The sequence below is a fragment of the Mastigoproctus giganteus genome, chromosome 11 (assembly GCF_048544385.1).
Source record: "Mastigoproctus giganteus isolate SK-2022 chromosome 11, ASM4854438v1, whole genome shotgun sequence".
NCBI classification, from domain to species: domain Eukaryota; kingdom Metazoa; phylum Arthropoda; class Arachnida; order Uropygi; family Thelyphonidae; genus Mastigoproctus; species Mastigoproctus giganteus.
The window spans coordinates 5,551,303-5,570,472 of record NC_143585.1 but is presented as its reverse complement, the minus strand read 5'-3'; the positions used below and the strand labels follow the sequence as shown (position 1 = coordinate 5,570,472).

The 19,170-nt window shown below is 38.5% G+C and overlaps 1 protein-coding gene across 2 annotated transcripts in view; it reads right to left on the bottom strand.

Moving 5' to 3' along the window:
- LOC150077664 (tumor protein D52-like) overlaps positions 1–19,170 on the bottom strand; it is a 147,016-nt gene that overhangs the window by 85,418 nt on the left and 42,428 nt on the right. For both annotated transcript variants that reach the window (XM_090384990.1, XM_090384991.1), the window contains exon 2: positions 7,169–7,296. In XM_090384990.1, coding sequence (XP_090241116.1) covers positions 7,169–7,296 — 128 coding nt within the window. The remainder of the gene's footprint in view (positions 1–7,168; positions 7,297–19,170) is intronic.

Here is a 19,170-nt window from a genome sequence, read left to right as displayed (position 1 = left end):
AAGCACATTACAAATATTGCTTCCTCTGCATCTAAAAAACTTGGTTTTCTCTTTCGCTCTCGGCGTTACTTTTCTTCCAAACAGCTGCTCACTCTGTATAAATCGCAAATCCGCCCTGCCATGGAATATTGTTCCCACATCTGTGGTGGTGCCCCCAAAACCTCTCTCAGGCTTCTTGATTCCATTCAGAAGAGGGCAGTTAGGTTAATTAACGATTCATCTCTAACAGAGTCTCTCCACTCGCTTTCTCATAGACGCACTGTTTCTGCTGCATGCCTCTTCTACAGATACTTCCATGGGCACTGTTCTTCTGAATTGGCTTCTATAATTCCTGCTCTCTCTTTCAAAACAGTCCAAACACGTGCTGCCACCAGCCAACATCCATTTACTGTCCAACTTCAAACCCACAGAACCAACTTTTCATCTTCCTCATTTATTCATTCAACTGCCGTTTTCTGGAACAACCTTCCTTCATACGTAATTTCCTGAAAATTACAATCTACAGAAGTTCAAGTCCAATATCAACAAATATCTTCTTTCGTCTTCTCAACCTCCAACCCAAGCACGGTACTAAGTACTATAGGTTCTAATACCTCTCGTGTTTGGGGTTCTCACAAAAAAAAAAAAAAAAAAAAAAAAAAAACACCAAATACGGAAGATGCAGAAAGGTCAGGGAATGACCACCGCATATCCCAGAGCAATATGGCCTTAGATGCTAATGCTCCTAAAAACCAAAACAACAACAACAGCTATGCACTGCTGCTCTTGCCCACCTGGCTACAGAGGCGCCTATAATAATAATTATTAGTATTTCGAAATATTATTATTAAAATATGTGACCATGGTTTTGTGGTTGGAAAAAAAAAAAGGAACTTTAAAATGAGAAGCAATGCAAAGCAATTAGAAGCAAAGCATTGCAACTGTGGTCAGTGAAAACACAATATTGTCATACTGCAAAGTGAGAATGAACAATCCTAGCCTTTTTTGTCCCAAAAATCTGAAGTGAAAAAACAGGAACCAACTAATAAAAGACCAAAACAAAAGTATGATGACAGTTAATAAATTGCATCATTCTAAATTTTCTCCCAAAACAAGCTGAAACAATTGCCTCTACAGCACAAATTCATTATACAATGATGTAAAATGACTCTGCATTTTATTGATAAGAAAATAAATTTTAAAAATTATTCGGCAGATGTTTATTTAAAAATAATAACAAAAATACAGTGCAGGCCATATGAATGGGTTTTCTTGCTTCTAACATTGAATAACAGTCAATTTTTTTTTTTTTTTCTTTTTTTAAATCTTTAGGTGAAGAACTTCGTGTAATATCTGATCCTTATTGTGCCAGGAAATAGTTCCAATTTGAACCTAACTGAAAATTGCTGTTAAAAAGCCACTAGGCATGATAACATGGCAAGAAACCAATGATCCTGTTCTTATTCTATCTGGTGTTTCTATGCTTATGTTCTTATATTTCGTCAATACGATAACATTGTAAGAAATCAATATTATGTTCTTTGTCTAATCCCTACTTAGTTCATGGTACCAATCAAACAGTTATTATATCAAGAATCTGATACACTCCATACCAGACAGGTGCACGGCTGCAATTAAAGCTCATGGTGAGCCAATAAAATAATATCTGTTATAGAAGACCTAACGGTATTACAACCATATTTATTTACCGCTGGCATATTTTTTCAATTTTATTACATAAATGTTGATTTAAAATATTGATCAATTTGTCAATAAGGTCAATATGCTTTCAGACCACTCAACAAAAGTCTTTGTCATACAGTTCTATCACTTGCATTTACCCAAGTATATTCCTTCCAAACATTTTAGGTCTTCGTGATGATTACAGAAGCATAGGCACTTTAAAACTCTGTCCTCTGCTGCAGTACCTTTCCATTTGAATCCATTAGCATTAGTAGAGGTATGCAATGCAAGAAAGCAAGCTTATGCCGCATCAGTCAAAAAAAAAAAAAAACCAACTCCGATTTCACCCGTTCGTTCATTCCAAATACCTGTCCAGCTCAGCCTTAAATTTATTTAGGCTATCAACTTCCACAATAAAAGATGAGTCTGTTCCACCAATGAACTACCCGCTGGCTAAAGGCAAACTTCCGCACATCTATCCTACAACCGTCTTTCCTCAATTTGAATTTATGTCCTCTCAAGTGATTATTCTGAGCAAGAGGAAGAATCCCATCAGCACTGAGCATGCTCAAACCATTCAAAGCTTTATACACCTCAATCAGATCACCTCACAGGTGCCTAGTCTCCAAATACTGTAATCTGCAAAACTTAAACCTTTCTTCGTAAGAGCAACCCTTTGTTCCATTCACTAATCTTGTTGCCCTTTTCTGTACTTGTTCCGACAGCTCTACATCCTTCTTAAAATGAGGCCTCCAGACCTGTACAGTCTGGGTGTGGCCTGACCATTGTCTTATACAAGGGGATAATCACCTCCTTATCCCTGTTAGAAAAATTCCTGTATATCACTGACAAGACGCCATGAGCTACTCTTGCAAACCATCTGCACAGCTCCGAAAACTTCATATCTTCTTGCACAATCCCCCCCAGGTCCTTTTCATTCTCTACCACTTTCAGTGTAGTACCACAGAGTTGATATGTTACTCTGGATTTAGTGCTTCCCATATGTAGTTGTTGCTATTTGGTTTTTAGGAGCATTAGCAACTTAGGCCAAATTGCTTCGGGGATATGCAGTGGTCATTCCCTGACCTTTCCGCACCCTGCATATTTGGTGGTCATGGGCTCGAACCCCGGTCTAATCAAGAAGCGTGTGCTATGTACTGCTGCTCCTGCCTACCTGGCTACAGATGCGCCCCCATATGTAGTACTTTACATTTGTAAATGTTAAACTTCATTTGCCACCCCTCAGCCCATTAGCTCAACTTTTCTAGATCCTGTTGCAGCAGCAACGTACTATCATTAGTGCCATTAACAACCCTGCCAAGCTTCACATCGTCTGCAAACCTGGACATTAAGCCTGATATACCATCATCAATATCATTTATAAATAGAGAAAATAACAATGGACCCAACACTGAACCCTCAGGGATTCCATTATTAACATTAGTCCACAAAGAGCAGTGTCCACTGATTACCACTCTCTCTTCTCCCATTATCCACAGCAGCAATTTGCCTCCAATGCCACACTGCTCCAATTTGTGCAGCAGTCTTCCATGTGCAACAGTATCAAAAGCCTTTCTAAGATCCAAATACAGTGAAACTTCTCCTAACGGCCACCTCTCGTTAACGGACATGTCTCTACAACGGACATTTTCAAATTCCCCAACTCACCTCCATTGGTTTTAACGTGTTTGCAGCTTCTGTCTAGCGGACATTCTCTGTAACGGACGCGGACAGGCAATCTGCACTATTTCGTTTAGATTAGCACTTAATTTGATCTCCCCATAATGGACAGCGGGCGAGTTCACGGCCCTTTTTCTAGGAACGTTTCTTTCACGTATTGCCTCAATCGTGTGTTTATTTTCTATTTCCGATTCTCTGAATTTTATCAAGGTTTACGTCGCGGTTCTAAACCCTTTTTCAAGAATTTTAAGGCACGTGTAAAACTTCTGATGAATTCGGTGTGTGCAGGGGGGGGGGAGAATATGGTCGGTTTTTCGTCTTTTCATTTTCAGTTTTGTTCAGTGTCGTGTGAAGTGCACAAAGTCTTCTCGTAAACATTTAACTTTAAAAGATAAAGTCGAACTCATTAATGCGTATGATTGGCAAAAAAATAGTATTCGCAATCTCGCTGCAAAATTCAAAATCGGGAAGACGCAGGTAAGCGACATCCTAAAGGAAAAAAATGAACTGCTCAAACAATTTTGGCAACACGGAAATGATCAGGTTCAAAAATCATTCCCGAAAACTGTTGGACTTCAAATTTGTCGCGCATGTGCTAAAAAAAAATTCCCATTAATGGACCTATTATTAGGGAAAAGGCTTTGGAGGTTGCGAAATCTATGGGAGTAAATGAGTTCAAAGCTTCTGTGGGATGGCTAGACAAGTTCAAAACTCGGCATAAAATTTCTTGGAAAACCGTAAGTGGTGAAGGTGGATCTGTTGATACTGGGGTTGTAACAGAGTGGACCGTCAAATTGGAAGAGTTATGTTGTGATTTTGAAGCTAAGGATATTTACAACTGTGACGAAACAAGGTTGTATTTTAAAGCTCTTCCTGAAAAAACAATGAGTCTAAAAAACAAAAAGTGCCAGGGTCGAAAAATTTCTAAGGAACGCTTGACTGTACTATTGTGTACAAATATGCTGGGAGACTTTGAACAACCTCTTGTTATAGGAAACCCACAAAATCCTCGTTGTTTCAAGGGCATAAAGTTGAATCTTTTGGATGTTGACTGGAAGTCTAATAAAAAAGCATGGATGACACGAGATATCATGAGCGAATGGATAAGTCACTTTAACCAAAACATGATTCGACAAAACAGAAAAATTATTCTTTTCATGGATAATGCTGGAGCTCACCCGCACATTGAATTGTCCAACATTCAAATCATTTTTCTGCCACCAAACACATCTGCAGAGTGTCAGCCCTTGGATCAAGGGATAATAAAAAAATTTAAACTTCACTACAGAAAACGTGTTTTAAGACATCTCATTGCAAACATGAACGATGTAACATGTGCGAGCGACCTTGCAAAGAAAATCAGCATCCTAGATGCGATTCAATGGATTTCCTCTTCAGTAAACGCAATTAGAAAACAAACTGTCGTGAACTGTTTTGTAAAGTCTGGCTTCTCAAATGCAAAAATTGAAGTTGTGAACAGCAATGTGGAGCACCAAGAAGAACAAGAACTTCAACATCTATTGATAATGTACGATACTTCCGCTACAAGTGACCCTGGCTACAAAGATATAGACTCAAACATCACTACAGAAGATGGTGCTCTAGATATCAACGACATTTTCATCGATATTTTTCAAGAAGTTCCTCATGAGGATGAAGAAATGGAAGGAGGTCATTCTGTCGAAGAACATATTAACGGCGAACCACCGATGAAAATAGAAGAAGCGCTCATACAAATCAATCGTTTAAAAATGTTTTTCGCCGCTGAAGAAGATACCGAAGGACTTTCGATGGTTTCTTCACTCCAAACAAATGTTGAAAACAAAATTATCAGCCGGAAGAAGGTGCAGAAGAAAATAAGTGATTACTGTATGCATTTTTCTTAAGATAAAGTCATAATATGCATAGCACAATTGTATGTATATTATTTACAAAAATATTGTGCAAAATCTGTATATAATTTAATTTAATTTTACATTAAACGTTTAACGATTTTTCTTTATCTCTTGTGTATGTAATTGTATATTATTTACAAAAATATTGTTCAAAATCTGTATATATTTTAATTTAATTTTACATTAAACGTTTTTTCTTTCTTTCTTTCTTTCTTTTTTTTTTCTCCCTCAGACTTCTTGTTAGCGGACACTTCTCTCTAACGGACACATTTTCGTTCCCCATGGCTGTCCGTTAAAGGGAAGTTTCACTGTATATGATATCAAAGTTATTCCCTGCATCCAGTTCCTTTGTAACCACATCATAGTATTCGATAAAATTGGTCAGACAAAACTTCCCCTTAACAAAACCATGCTGTGTCCGAGCTATATCTGAAGTCTTGTCTAGATGACCCTGCAGTGCTTCTGTAACCAGTGTCTCCGTTAATTTCCCTGGAACAGAAGTTAAAAACTTACAGGTCTATAATTACTTGTTCCTCCTTTGTGAATTGGGGTCACACTTGCACATCTCCAGTCCATGGGTACCTCCCCATGAGTCCAAGGAAGCTCTCATAATTATGGCTAAGGGTTTGCTTACTTTTTTTGTGCCTCCTTTAATATAACTGGATAGATTTCATCCACCCCAGGTGCCTTTCCTATGTTTATCTTCAACAATTTCTCGTCCACTTTGCTCTCAGTTATTACAAAATCATCTAGCTCACTTCCAGAGTTTAGTTTACCTCTGGCATTCCCCTCCCTGAATAACTCCTCATGTGTGAATGTAGATGCAAAATATTCATTTAGTTTGTTAGCTACCTGAGCAGGATCATCAACAGTTGACCCTTCGATATCCAGTGGACCAATCTGATTTATCCCCTTCCTTCTTTAGTTTACATAGGTAAAGAACTCTTTGCTGTTTTTCTTTGCATCTTTTGCCAAAGATTTCTCATAATCTGCCTTTGCCTGCCTAACCTCCTTTGTAACTTGGTTACAGACCAACTTATATCTATCATAGGCTTCCATGTCACCTATTGATTTATATGTATCCCATGCATTTTTCTTCTCTGCCACATGTCTCATTAGTTCATCTGACATCCATTTAGGCCTAAACCTTGAACAATATTTCTTAGTTGGCATGTAAAATCTAGTAGCTTCCAAGATTAACTCTTTGAATGCTTCCCATTTTGAATTTGATGTTGGTAACATTATTAGTTGGTCCCACCGTATAGAATTTAAATACTGTCTCGGACCTCCGTAGTCGCCTTTACAAAAGCAAAAACCCTTCCCTTTACCTTTGATGGTAGTTACCTCTGAGTAAATCCCACTTCAGCAAACTGTGATCACTGCCGCCTAGTGGTTCCTTTATCTGCAGATTCTTAATGGATGAAGAATCACTACTGATAATCAGATCAAGAGTATTAACTCCCTCTAGCTGCCTCCCGAACATGCTGATGTAGAAAACAATTATCAAATAAATCCACAAAAGCCTTGCTAGTTCCTCAGTTCCTTTCGACATCTCCAGTCTTACGTTTCTTTTCAAGTAAATTTGATACAGTAAACTAGTTACAGCTATATGTTTACTAGATAATCCCTTCTATCAAGAGCAATAATTACACTTTTCTTCCTTGAAGTTAACTGAGTGTATGTCAGTTGCAGAACAAGAAGTGAAGACAGACAGCAGGTGGACACTTATAAACAAGATGATGCAATGCTGCCCTAATATTACAGAATATTTATGCAATATCATGCTAGTATTACAAGATGATATAACAGTTTCTTGAGATGACATAATTTTACCTATTGGGCGAGTTAAGGAAATATTAAACTAAGATACAATTTATGTGGCAGCCACTGTATATCTAGTACTTAATATGGTTCGATTATCTGCAACTCACTTTTATTAGATCTGCTTTCCACTGTTCTTCTAGTCTGGCTCGAGCTTCAGGATCATTTGAAAATTCAGGGATACCAGTTTCAATAGGAGTATCAAAATTTGTATCATCACTTGTGTCGTAAAATGTATCTATGAAAAAGAACATAACACACTGTTTTACAACTCAATTATATATATATATAGTGGTAGTTTATACTAACTGTATATAACAAGTACAGAAACCATTAAAAAAAATATTGGTAAATACAATTCTGGCTTCTTTACACAAATTGAGAACATAAAATTAATCCATTAGAACTTGCACCTCAGAAGTTCTGCAAATAAATTCAGAATGAAGCCAGAGAGTTTAACATTTACAGCCCGTTGATTTTTGAATATCTGTCACAATTTTTTCCTCATTAGTCAACAATAAACAGAGTTGGCCAGAAGTTAGGAAACATGTTTCACGACATTTAAAACAAATATTTATAAGTTTAATACAGTAACTATTTGAACATTTGTCTTGGGTCATCACAAGATGCACAAATTAGCAAAAAACAGAAAAAAAATAAAAAATAATTAAGTAGCCATGCATAATGAGAATGCTAGAAAGTTCATTTATCAATTTATGAAAAATTTTAGGAACACTGAACCCACAAGAAAGTGTAAAAATGTCTTCATTTTTACTTTTTATTCGCTTGTAAGAAGCGGTCTCCTCTCCAGGTCACCCTGTACTTTTGCCACTCCTATACTTGTCGAATAACATTCATTTCCTACAGGAGAGCTGTTTCTTTGAATGTTTTTGCACATGCATGGTGATGCCGCCCTGGTGAAAGCACCAGCTGAAACCTCATTCCCCACCCGTTAAGTGTCCGGCTGATTCTTGCAAGAGGTCGTTTTTTTTTTACCAGATCGGACAAGCGTCGTAGACGCAATATTTACAAAAACGGGGAGAAAGCATCTGACTCTTGTCGGCAAAGGATAATAACACTAGACAGTAACATACTCCTGTGGTAATCTGAACCAAGTATCTATGGAGTGTGTGTTGTTTTGAGATTCTTTGGGTAGGAGTGGGTGAAATTTATAGCTAATAATCTTCGCTTGGCAGTCAGGAGACAACGCTATACAAATATGAGTTTCTCCTTACCTCCTCGTAAATTCCATCTTTGTTTGTGTCCGGTGGACGAAACTGACAGTTCCCCAAGCCTTTCTACTTCCCCAGTTAATTAACCCAAGCCAATGCAGGCTAAGTAAGCTCAAAGTGGGGGGGGGACCTATATATATGGAAAGAGGAGAGAGAAAAAGGGCTTTTTTTTCTTGTTCTTGGGCAGATCTAGCGGTGGTAGAAGAAGTGGGTGGAAAAGACATCCAATGGATCGCAGTCGGGAATCAAAAATGAAAAAAGCCCAGAAGCTTTCTGGTAAGTTGTCTCTTGTTTCCTGATAACAAACTGTATGAAACTACCCAACAATAAGACCTACCCTTCATTTCTATTGAATTAGTTTACATACACCTCTCCTCTCCTTTAAAGGTTACATACTTTAAAGAGCATCTATGTTATCTTATTGAACGCTTAGAATTAGAATGACATGACCCATCATTATAAGTGTCTTGGTATTAAATATGATTATCAAGTTCACTTATTCTCTTACACGTGTATCAAGATGATGGGATAGCGAGATGTCTGCTAGTTTCCCCGAGTACGAGCAATGACTATCTATAAAGACCACACGAAGAACACAAACCTACTAGTATAGATGTGCCATTAATATTCTTACCGTTAGTATATTGTATAACCCTTAGTATATTGGGTTAAGGTATGGTGTATATTCATTTTTATTAAGATGCAATGAGTTATCCCTTTCTATTCATTTTGTACAATATATCTATACTCAATAAATCATGTTTTGTTCGTCCACTTTTGCCTCATGACTATTTTCTTGATTAAGAAAATTTGCGGCGTTCTGGAGTCCAACCATCTGGAAGGGGGCCAGAGTAAAAATCACAGTGCAATCTTGTTGTTGCAAGTCTATTCTCTACACCTCAGAATAGATCTTCAGAACATGAGATTTTGTCCTAATATTAACCCACTAGTTGATCACATAACCAGGTTTCCTGGAATGCCAATATTAGTGATAGAACTTGTCCGGTAATTTTTTTTTTTTTACATTAAGAATTGTCTTAACTGTTAGGTGATAAAGGTTGTCCGGCAAGCACACTATAATGGGTAGGCCTGTGGAACAAAATACTATTCTCATATATGCAAGGGAAGTGGCCATAATTTTTTTAAGTTCAGGTAGACTTTAGCTGTAAATACACCTAACAAAATGTGAAGATATAACTAAACAAAATCTTGAAAAGGGAATACAGTAAAGGAAAGCTTGAAAAAAAGGTTACAGAACTTGCAAGAAGAAGAAGCCATTTGGATTAGAATTTAGAAGACTTATCTCAAGAATATGATAAAGCATTTAAAATTCAAGGTATACCATCCCACATCAGTACATAACAAAGATAATACTCATGTACATGTAAGATATACTTGCATGTACACTAATACTAGGAGCATAGTAAATAAATTTGATGAATTTGAAGTACTGACTTAAGTCTTCAAATGCAAACATTGTGGGGATATCAGAGATATGTCAGCCAGACATAAGGCATGCAGAATTTGAATCATGAAGAACAATGTGTACAGAAAGAAAAGAAAGGACAGGAGTGGGATGGGAGCATTAGCATCAAAAAAGCACATGATGCAAGAAAGCAAGCTTATATAGCATCAGCCATTAAAAAAAAAAAAAAAACCCTCATTTCACCCATCCACTCACTCCAAATGTTTGTCTAGTTCTACATTGAATCTATTTAAGCTACCAACTTCTACAATGACAAATGGAAGTTTGTTCCTGCAATCAACCACCCGCTGGCTATAGGCAAACTTCCACACATCTATCCTACAACTGTCTTTCCTCGATATGAATTTATGCCCTCTCAGGTGATTATTCTAAGCAAGAGGAAGAAGCACATCAGCATTGAGCACGCTCAAACCATTCAAGGCTTTATACACATCAATCAGATCACGTCACAGGTGCCTAGTCTCCAGACACTGTAATTTGCAAAAATTAAGCCTTTCTTCATAAGAGCAACCCTTTGTTCCATTCGCTAATCTTGTTGCCCTTCTCTGTACTCGTTCCAACAGCTCTATATCCTTCTTAAAATGAGGCCTCCAGATGTAGCCTGACCATTGCCTTATACAAGGGGATAATCACCTCCTTATCCCTGGGTTTGCTTACTTCCTTTGCTGCCTCCTTTAATATAACTGGATAGATCCCCCCATCCCAGGTGCCTTTATGTTTATCTTCAAAAATTTCTCCTCCACTCTGCTCTCAGTTATTACAAAATCATCTAGCTCATTGTCAGAGTTTAACTGACCTCTGGCATTCCCCTCCTGAATAACTCCTCATGTGTGAATGTGAATGAAAAATATTCATTTAGTTTGTTAGCTACTTGAGCAGGATCATCAACAGTTGAACCATCAATATCAAGTGGACCAATCTGATTCATCCCCTTCCTTCTAGAGTTTACATAAGTAAAGAACTCTTTGCTGTTTTTCTTTGCATCCTTTGGAAAATATTTCTCATAATCTGCCTTTGCCTGCCTCACCACCTTTGTAACTTGGTTACAGACCAGCCTATATCTATCATAGGCTTCCGGGTCACCTGTTAATTTATATGTATCCCATGCATTTTTCTTCTCTGCCACATGTCTCATTAGTTCATCTGACATCCATTTAGGTCTAAACTCTGAAAAATATTTCTTAGTTGGTATGAAAAGCCTATAGCTTCCAAGATTAATTCTTTGAATGCTTCCCATTTTGATTTTGCTGTTGGTAACATCATCAGTTGGTCCCACTGTATAGCATTTAAATACTGTCTCAGACCATGGTAGTCACCTTTACGAAAGCAAAACTCTTCCCTTTACCCCCCGATGGTAGTTACCTCTGAGTAAATCCCACGCAGCACACGGTGATCACTGCCACCTAGTAGTTCCTGTATCTGCAGATTCTTAATGCATGAAGAATCACTACTGATAATCAGATATCTGGGAAATTAAAATTCTCCATTATAAGACATTGATTTACTGGCCCACTATTTCTCTGTACAGTTATTTATTAAATTCACTCATTAGGCCTATAACACACTACTACTCTCAATTTTGATTTTTTCCCAGTGCTTATGTCACAGCAAACTAATTGGACACTGCACTGTCCAGCCATGTCAACTGACTGTACTTCCTTGGATTTTGTGTTTCTTAACTAATAGCAACCTCCTCCCTGAATTCCATTTCTGCATTCCTTATATCTGTGTGACACCACATCTCTGATATCCCAATAATATCTGCCTTTGATGTTTTGACCAACACCTCAAATTCATCAAATTTATTTACCAAACTCCTGGCATTGGTATCCGCAAGTATACATGCACCTGTTCCTATTTTTAGCTACCCTAATACAGCCCATGTATTTACTTGTTCCACTGACTCCCAGCAGTCTCTGGAAAACCATGCATCTTGTTTTCCAGGCTGCTGCTCATTCCAATAGAAGCAGTGCAAGAATCACTTTCACCTCTGCCAGCGGCTACTGTAAATCCATTAGTCCGTGATTTCCCCCAACTAGCAGTTTTCCGATCCACCTAACACTGCTTCGATAGCATTAGCAAACATTCTTGCACTCTTTCTATTTAAGTGTATCCCTTTCCTGTAGAAGCAGTCTCTTCTGTTAACAAGCACAGACCAGGCTGAGAAAAATTCTACCCCTTGAGCCTCTCTCCAGGGCCGAATTGATCGACAAGGCTCTCCTCATATACTCCTTCCTATCGTGTCTGGGGAATTGCAGACACTTTCAAATTCAACCCTAACTCACAGCTTTTTTTTCAACATTGATCTGTACTTAAGTAATTCTGCCGGTCTCCTACTCTTAACATCATTAGTGCCAAAGTGTACAAAAATATCACCTTTTGTCCCTTTAAAAGATGATATCTGCTCTATAACGTCCTCAACCTTTGCCTCTGGCAGACATACCTGGGCCATGCTCTTAGTTAAGAAGCATTTTAAATCTAAGGCAGTGCATCCAATTGATGCACAGAAATGATGCAAATGCACTAACTTATACATTAATTAAAATGTCTTATGTGGGATTTTAACTTTCCAGATGTTGACTGGAATTTGTGGATTGGTCATTAGCACACTAACAAGACTTTTGTAGATTTACTGGATGACTGTTTTCTACAGTAACATGTTAAGAGAGGCAACAGGAGGAAGCAATACTCTTGATATGGTTATCAGAAGTGATTCTTCATACATTACGAATCTGCAGGTAAAAGACCCATTGGGTGACAGTGAATACAGTGTACTAATATCGAATTTAATTAAAACCATAATTACTGTCAAGGGTAAAGGTTTTGCTTAATAAGGGCAACTACAGCGGTCTCAGACAGTTTAAATTCTATGCAGCAGGACCATCTGCTGATGACATTACAAACAACAAATTGTAAATCATACTGGAGATTTAGAGATCAATTAACCGCCAACTCTTAAACTACCTAGAAACCTGCCGTCTGATCAACGATCACTAGTATGGATTCCATCAGTGTTGATCCACTGGTGATATTCTTGCTTATGCTACCCATTTATGGCCTAATTCAATGGAAAGGTTTGGTGAAACACAAGTAGTTGCTCTTGACATCTCAAAGGCTTTCGATCATGTTTGGCATAAAGGTCTTCTAAACAAGTTCCATCTTATGGTTTGCCAACTGTTTTTAGTAACTGGTTATCCAGTTTTCTCTCTGATCGCTCACTCAGGGTGATGGTAGATGGCTCTCTGTCTTCTAACTTCTCCACTAATGCAGGTGTCCCCCAAGGTTCAGTTCCTTCCCCCACTGTTTTCCTCTTGTATATTAATGACCTTCTTCCATTGACTGGAAATCCTATCCATAGTTTTGTCGATGATAGCACATTGCATTTCACTTTCCATTTTGAGAAACCTTGACCTGCTCAATCAGCTTCAACTTCTCGAAAATCTGCTACCAATTGTTTGTTGTTTGGTTTTTAGGAGCATTAGCAACTAAGGCCATATTGCTCCGGGATATGTGGTGGTCATTCTCTGACCTTTCCGCATCCTCTGTATTTGGTGGTGACGGGCTCGAACCCTGGTCTAATCAAGAAGCGTGTGCTATGCACTGCTGCTCCTTCCCACCTGGCAAGACAACTTAGTTGATTTCAACTAAAAGACAACTTAGTTGATTTCTACCCTTCTAAAACTCAGTCTTGTCATATCTCGCAAAAAAGGATTCTGCTGCTCCTATGCTTATCTTTAGTGACACTCTGATTTCTAGACATAATGATATATCTCTTTTGGGGATTACCCTGACTTCTAATCTCTCTTGGGGATTACCCTGACTTCTAATCTCTCTTGGCACAAACACATTACAAATATTGCTTCCTCTGCATCTAAAAAAACTGTTTTCTCTTTTGCTCTCGGCATTACTTTTCTTCCAAACAGCTGCTCACTGTATAAATCGCAAATCCGTCCTGCCATGGAATATTGTTCCCACATCTGGGGTGGTGCCCCCAAAACCTCTCTCAGGCTTCTAGATTCCATTCAGAAGAGGGCAGTTAGGTTAATTAATGATTCATCTCTAACAGTCTCTCAACTCACTGTCTCATAGACGTACTGTTTCTGTTGCATGCCTCTTCTATAGATACTTCCATGGGTACTGTTCTTGTGAATTGGCTTTATAATTCCCGCTCTCTCTTTCAAAAACAGTCCGAACACGTGCCGCCACCAGCCATTTACTGTCCAACTTCAAACTCATAGAACCAACTTTTCATCTTCCTCGTTAATTCATTCAACTGCTGTTTTCTGGAACAACCTTCCTTCATACGTATTTCCTGAAAATTACAGTCTACAGAAGTTCAAGTCCAATGTCAACAAATATCTTCTTTCATCTTCTCAACCTCCAACCCAAGCACAGTACTAAGTACTATAGGTTCTAATACCTCTTGTGTTTGGGGTTTACATAAAAAAAAAAAAAAAAAAGAAGACTTTTCATACCAACTAAGAAATACTGTTCAAGGCTTAGACGTATATGGATGAACATCAGATGAACTGTTCAGACTTGTGGCAGAGAAGGAAATGCATGGGATCCCATGCATTTCCTTCTCTGCCACAAGTCTGAAACTGCAAAGAACAGCAGGACTTCTATGTTTATATCAACAGTAGAAGGAAGAGGTTGAATTGAGCCATTTGAAATGGGTTAACTGTTGATGCCAGAGGTTTATCAAACTAACAGGGAGCTAAATGATTTTGTGATAACTAGAAGGAAAGTTGAAGAGAAATTGAACCTAAACATAAAAAAGGAAAGTGGTGTGCATGGAATTTATCTAATTATATTAAGGGAGGGATTTATCTAATTATATCTAATTATATTAAGAAATCAGGTAAGCAAACTATTAGCCATAATTATGAGATTCCTTTGATTCAGGAGAGATCCCTATGAACTGGAGATGTACAAATGTATCCCAATTCACAGAGATCAAAAGGTGACATGAGTAATTACAGACCTCTTAGATTAAGATCTGTTACCTTGAAAATTACTAGTGACTCCATTACCTTGTAATGGAGTCACTAGTAATAGTAATAAAGGCATGTAATGCAAGAAAGCATATGAGCTTATGTGGCATCAGCCAAAAATATATATATTCACACGATTCCCTCTAAAAGTTTGTCCAGTTCCTCCTTGAATTTATTTAAGCTATCAACTAAAGATAGGAATGCAATTATACTCCAGTCAGCTTAGATTTGTTAAGGTGTGGACTTGTCTGACCAAACTGATTAGATACAATGATGCACTGACCAAGGAACCTGGAAGCAAAAAATTATTTTTATATCATATACTTGAATTTCAGGAAGGCTTTTGATGCTGTTGCACATAAAAGACTACTGCTGTACAAACAGGAGCAATGTGGATTAAGGGCAAGTTACTGCTATGGATAAAGGTATGGTTGAGTGAGAGAAAATAGAGAATGGTTATCAATGGGCTCTTCGTGGAATTATATTATTAATGGAGTCCCTCAGGGTTCAGTGCTGAGCCCATTGTTGTTTTCTTTATTTATTAATGATACTTATAAAGGTATATCAGGCTTAATGCCTAAATTTTGTAGAGGATATGAGGGTTGGTAAGGTGGTTAATGACAGTAATCAATATAGACTTCTACAACAAGATCTAAAAAAATTAGGCTGGTGGACTGAGAAATAGTAGTTGAAGTTTAACACTGACAAATGCAAACTACTGCATATGGGTTGCACTATGATATACAGGAATTTTTATAGCAGGGATAGGGAGGTGATTATTCCCTTGTATAAGGCAATGGTCAGGCCGCACCTTGAGTACGGTATACAGGTTTGGAGGCCTCATTTCAAGTAGGATGTAGAGCTGCTGGAGCAAGTACAGAGAAGGGCAACAAGGTTAGTGAACGGAATGAAGGGTTGCTCTTACGAAGAAAGGCTTAAGTTTTGCAAATTACAGTGTCTGGAGACTAGGCACTGGCGAGGTGATCTGATAGATGTGTACAAAGCCTTGAATGGTTTGAGCACGCTGAATGCTGATGGGATACTGCCTCTTGCTCAGAATAATCACCTGAGAGGGCATAATTCAAATTGAGGAAAGACAGATGTAGGATAGATGTGCGGAAATTTGCCTTTAGCCAGCGGGTAGTTGGTTGGTGGAACAGACTTCCATCCCTTGTTGTGGAAGTTGATAGCTTAAATAAATTTAAGGCTCAGCTGGACAGGTATTTCGAACGAACAGAGGGGTGAATTGAAAGGGTTTTTTTTTTTTTTTTTTTTTTTTGCTGATGCTGCATAAGCTTGCTTTCTTGCATCATATGCCTCTACTAATGCTAATGCTAAAATGCTAACCCCTGAGCAATATACCAACTGTATAACAGTACACTCAGGGCAGTGGAAAATAAAAGATCTGGGGTAATTCTGCAGTCAGATATGAAGTTCTCTGAGCAGTGCCAAGAGGCTACTAGGACAGCTCAAAGGGTTTTGTCAATAATATATAGAAACTTTGCTAACAGGGATTAGGAAGGTGGTAATGATTAGGTCACATCTATACTCCAGACATGTATACAACTCTGGAGGCCTCACTTTAGGAAGGATGTAGATTTGCAGGAACAAGTGCAAAGACAGGCAACCAGATTATCAAAGGATAATCTGGAGCAAGAGGATGCTCTTACCAAGAAAGGGCTCTAGTTCTGCAAAATGCAGCATCTGGAGAATAAGCACCTGTGGGGAGATCTCATTAAGGTGTTTACAGCCCTAATTGGATTGAGTAGTAGTGGCATGTGATGCAAGAAAGCAAGTGATGAGCTTATGCAGCATCAGCCAAAAAAAAAAAAAAAATCACACCATTCCCTCCAAATGCCTGTCCAGTTCCTCCTTAAATTTATTCAACCGATCAACTTCCACAATGACAGATGGAAGTTTGTTCCAGCAATTAACCACCCGCTGGCTAAAGGCAGATTTCCACACATCTATCCTTTCTTAATTTGAATTTATGCCCCCCTATGAGGTTCATAATCTGAACAAGTGGAAGGATCCCACCAGAATTCAGCATGCTCAACCTATTCAAGGCCTTATACACCTCAATCAGATCACTGCGCAGGTGACTAGAGTACAGCCACTGCAATTTGTAGAACTTAAGCCTCTCTTGATAAGAGGTTCCCTTCATTCCTCTCACCAATCTTGTTGCCCTTCTCTGTACACACTCAAGAAAATCTACATCCTTCCTAAAATGAGGCCTCCAGACCTGTACACAGTACTCAAGGCGTGGCCTGACCATTGCCTTATACAGAGGGACAATCACCTCCTTTTCCCTGATAGCAAAATTCCTATATATCATTGACAAAACCCCATGACCTGCCCTGGCAGCCTGTCTGCATTGCTCAGAAAACTTCATATCTGACTGCACAATTACTCCCAGGTCTTTTCATTTTCTACCACTTTAAGTGTAGTACCACACAGTTGGTACGTTTCTCTGGAGTTGGTACTTCTACCCATATGCAGTACTTTGCATTTGTCAAGGTTAAATTTCAGTTGCCACTTCTCAGCCCATCTGCCCAAATTTTCTAGATCCTGTTGCAGTAGCACACTGCCATTACTGTCATTAACAACCCTGGCAACCTTTGTATCATCTGCAAACTTCAACATTAAGCCTGATATACCTTCATCAATATCATTGATAAATATACAAAACAACAGTGGACCCAACGCCAAACCCTGTAGGATTCCACTAATAACATTAGTCCACGAAGAGCAGCACCCATTGATTACCACCCTCTGTCTTATCACACTTAACCATCCTTTTATCCATTGTAGCAACTTACCCTTAATACCATTCTGCTCCAATTTGTACAAAAGTCTTCGATGTGCAACAGTGTCAAAAGCTTTCCTGAAATCCAAATATATGATATCAAAATTATTTTTCCATCCACTTCCTTTGTAACCACATCATAATATCCTATCAAATTTGGCAGACAAGACTTTCCCTTAACAAACCCATGCTGTGTCTGAATTATTGCTGAAGTCTTGTCTAGATGATCCCGCAATGCATCTTTAACAGTGATTTCATTATTTTACCCGGAACAGAAGTTAAACTGACTGGTCTGCAATTACTCGTGTCACCTTTCGATCCCTCTTTGTGAATTGGTGATACATTTGCACATCTCCAGTCCGTGGGAACCTCCCCGAGTCCAACGATGCTCTCATAATTATGGCTAAGGGTTTGCTTAGTTGCTTTGCCGCCTCCTTTAATATAACTGGATAGATCCCATCCACCCCAGGTGCTTTTCTTATGTTTAACTTCAACAATTTCTCCTCCACTTTGCTTTCAGTTATTACAAAATCATTAAGTATCCTGCTACAATTTGATAACCTTCTGCCATTTTCAAACCTTAATAATTCCTCATGTGTGAATGTAGATGCAAAATACTCATTCAGTTTGTTTGCTATCTGAGCAGGATCATCAACAGTCGAACCATCAATGTAAAGTGGACCAATCAGATTCATCCCCTTCCTTTTAGAGTTTATATAAGTAAAGAAATTCTTGCTGTTTTTCTTAGCATCTTTTGCCAAGGATTTCTCGTAATCTGCCTTCGCCTGCCTAACCTCCTTTGTGACCTGATTACGGACTAGCTTATAAAGAGTATTACTCTCTCTGGTTGCCTCTCGAACATGCTGCTGCAGAAAACAACCATTCAATAAATCCACAAAAGTCTGACTAGTGTGTGTGTGTGTGTGTGAGTGACCAACCCACAAGTTCCAGTCAATATCTGGGAAGTTAAAATCCCCCATTATAAGACATTCTGATTTACTAGCCCATTATTTCTCTGTACAATTGTTCATTGTACTCATTCGAGTCATTAGGCCTATAACACACTCCTACTCTTTATGTTTGCTTTTGCAGTGCTTATGTCACACCAAACTGACTCAACAGTGCACTGTTCATCTATATCAACTGGGCGCACTTCTTTTTATTTTATGTTTTTCTTAATTAACAGCATAACAACACCTCCTCCCTTTGTATCCTGTCTGTACACATTGTACTCCCAAAATTCCAGTTCTGCATTCCTTATATCTGTGTGACACTACATCTCTGCTATCCCAACAATATCCGCCTTTGATGTCTTGACCAACGCTTCAAATTCATCAAATTTATTTACTATACTTCTAGCATTGGTATACATGCTCCTATTCCTATTTACCCTAACACATCCCATATACCCACCTATTTCATGATGACTGCCATCCGTCCCTGAAACCCCCAACACCCCTTGCTCCAGGTTTCTACTTATTCCAATAGAAGTTGTGCAAGAATCACCTTCACTTCTGCCTGCAGCTACTGTTAAACTATTAGTCCCTGTATCCCCCCAAGCTATCAGTTTTCCGACCCACCTAACACTGCCTCG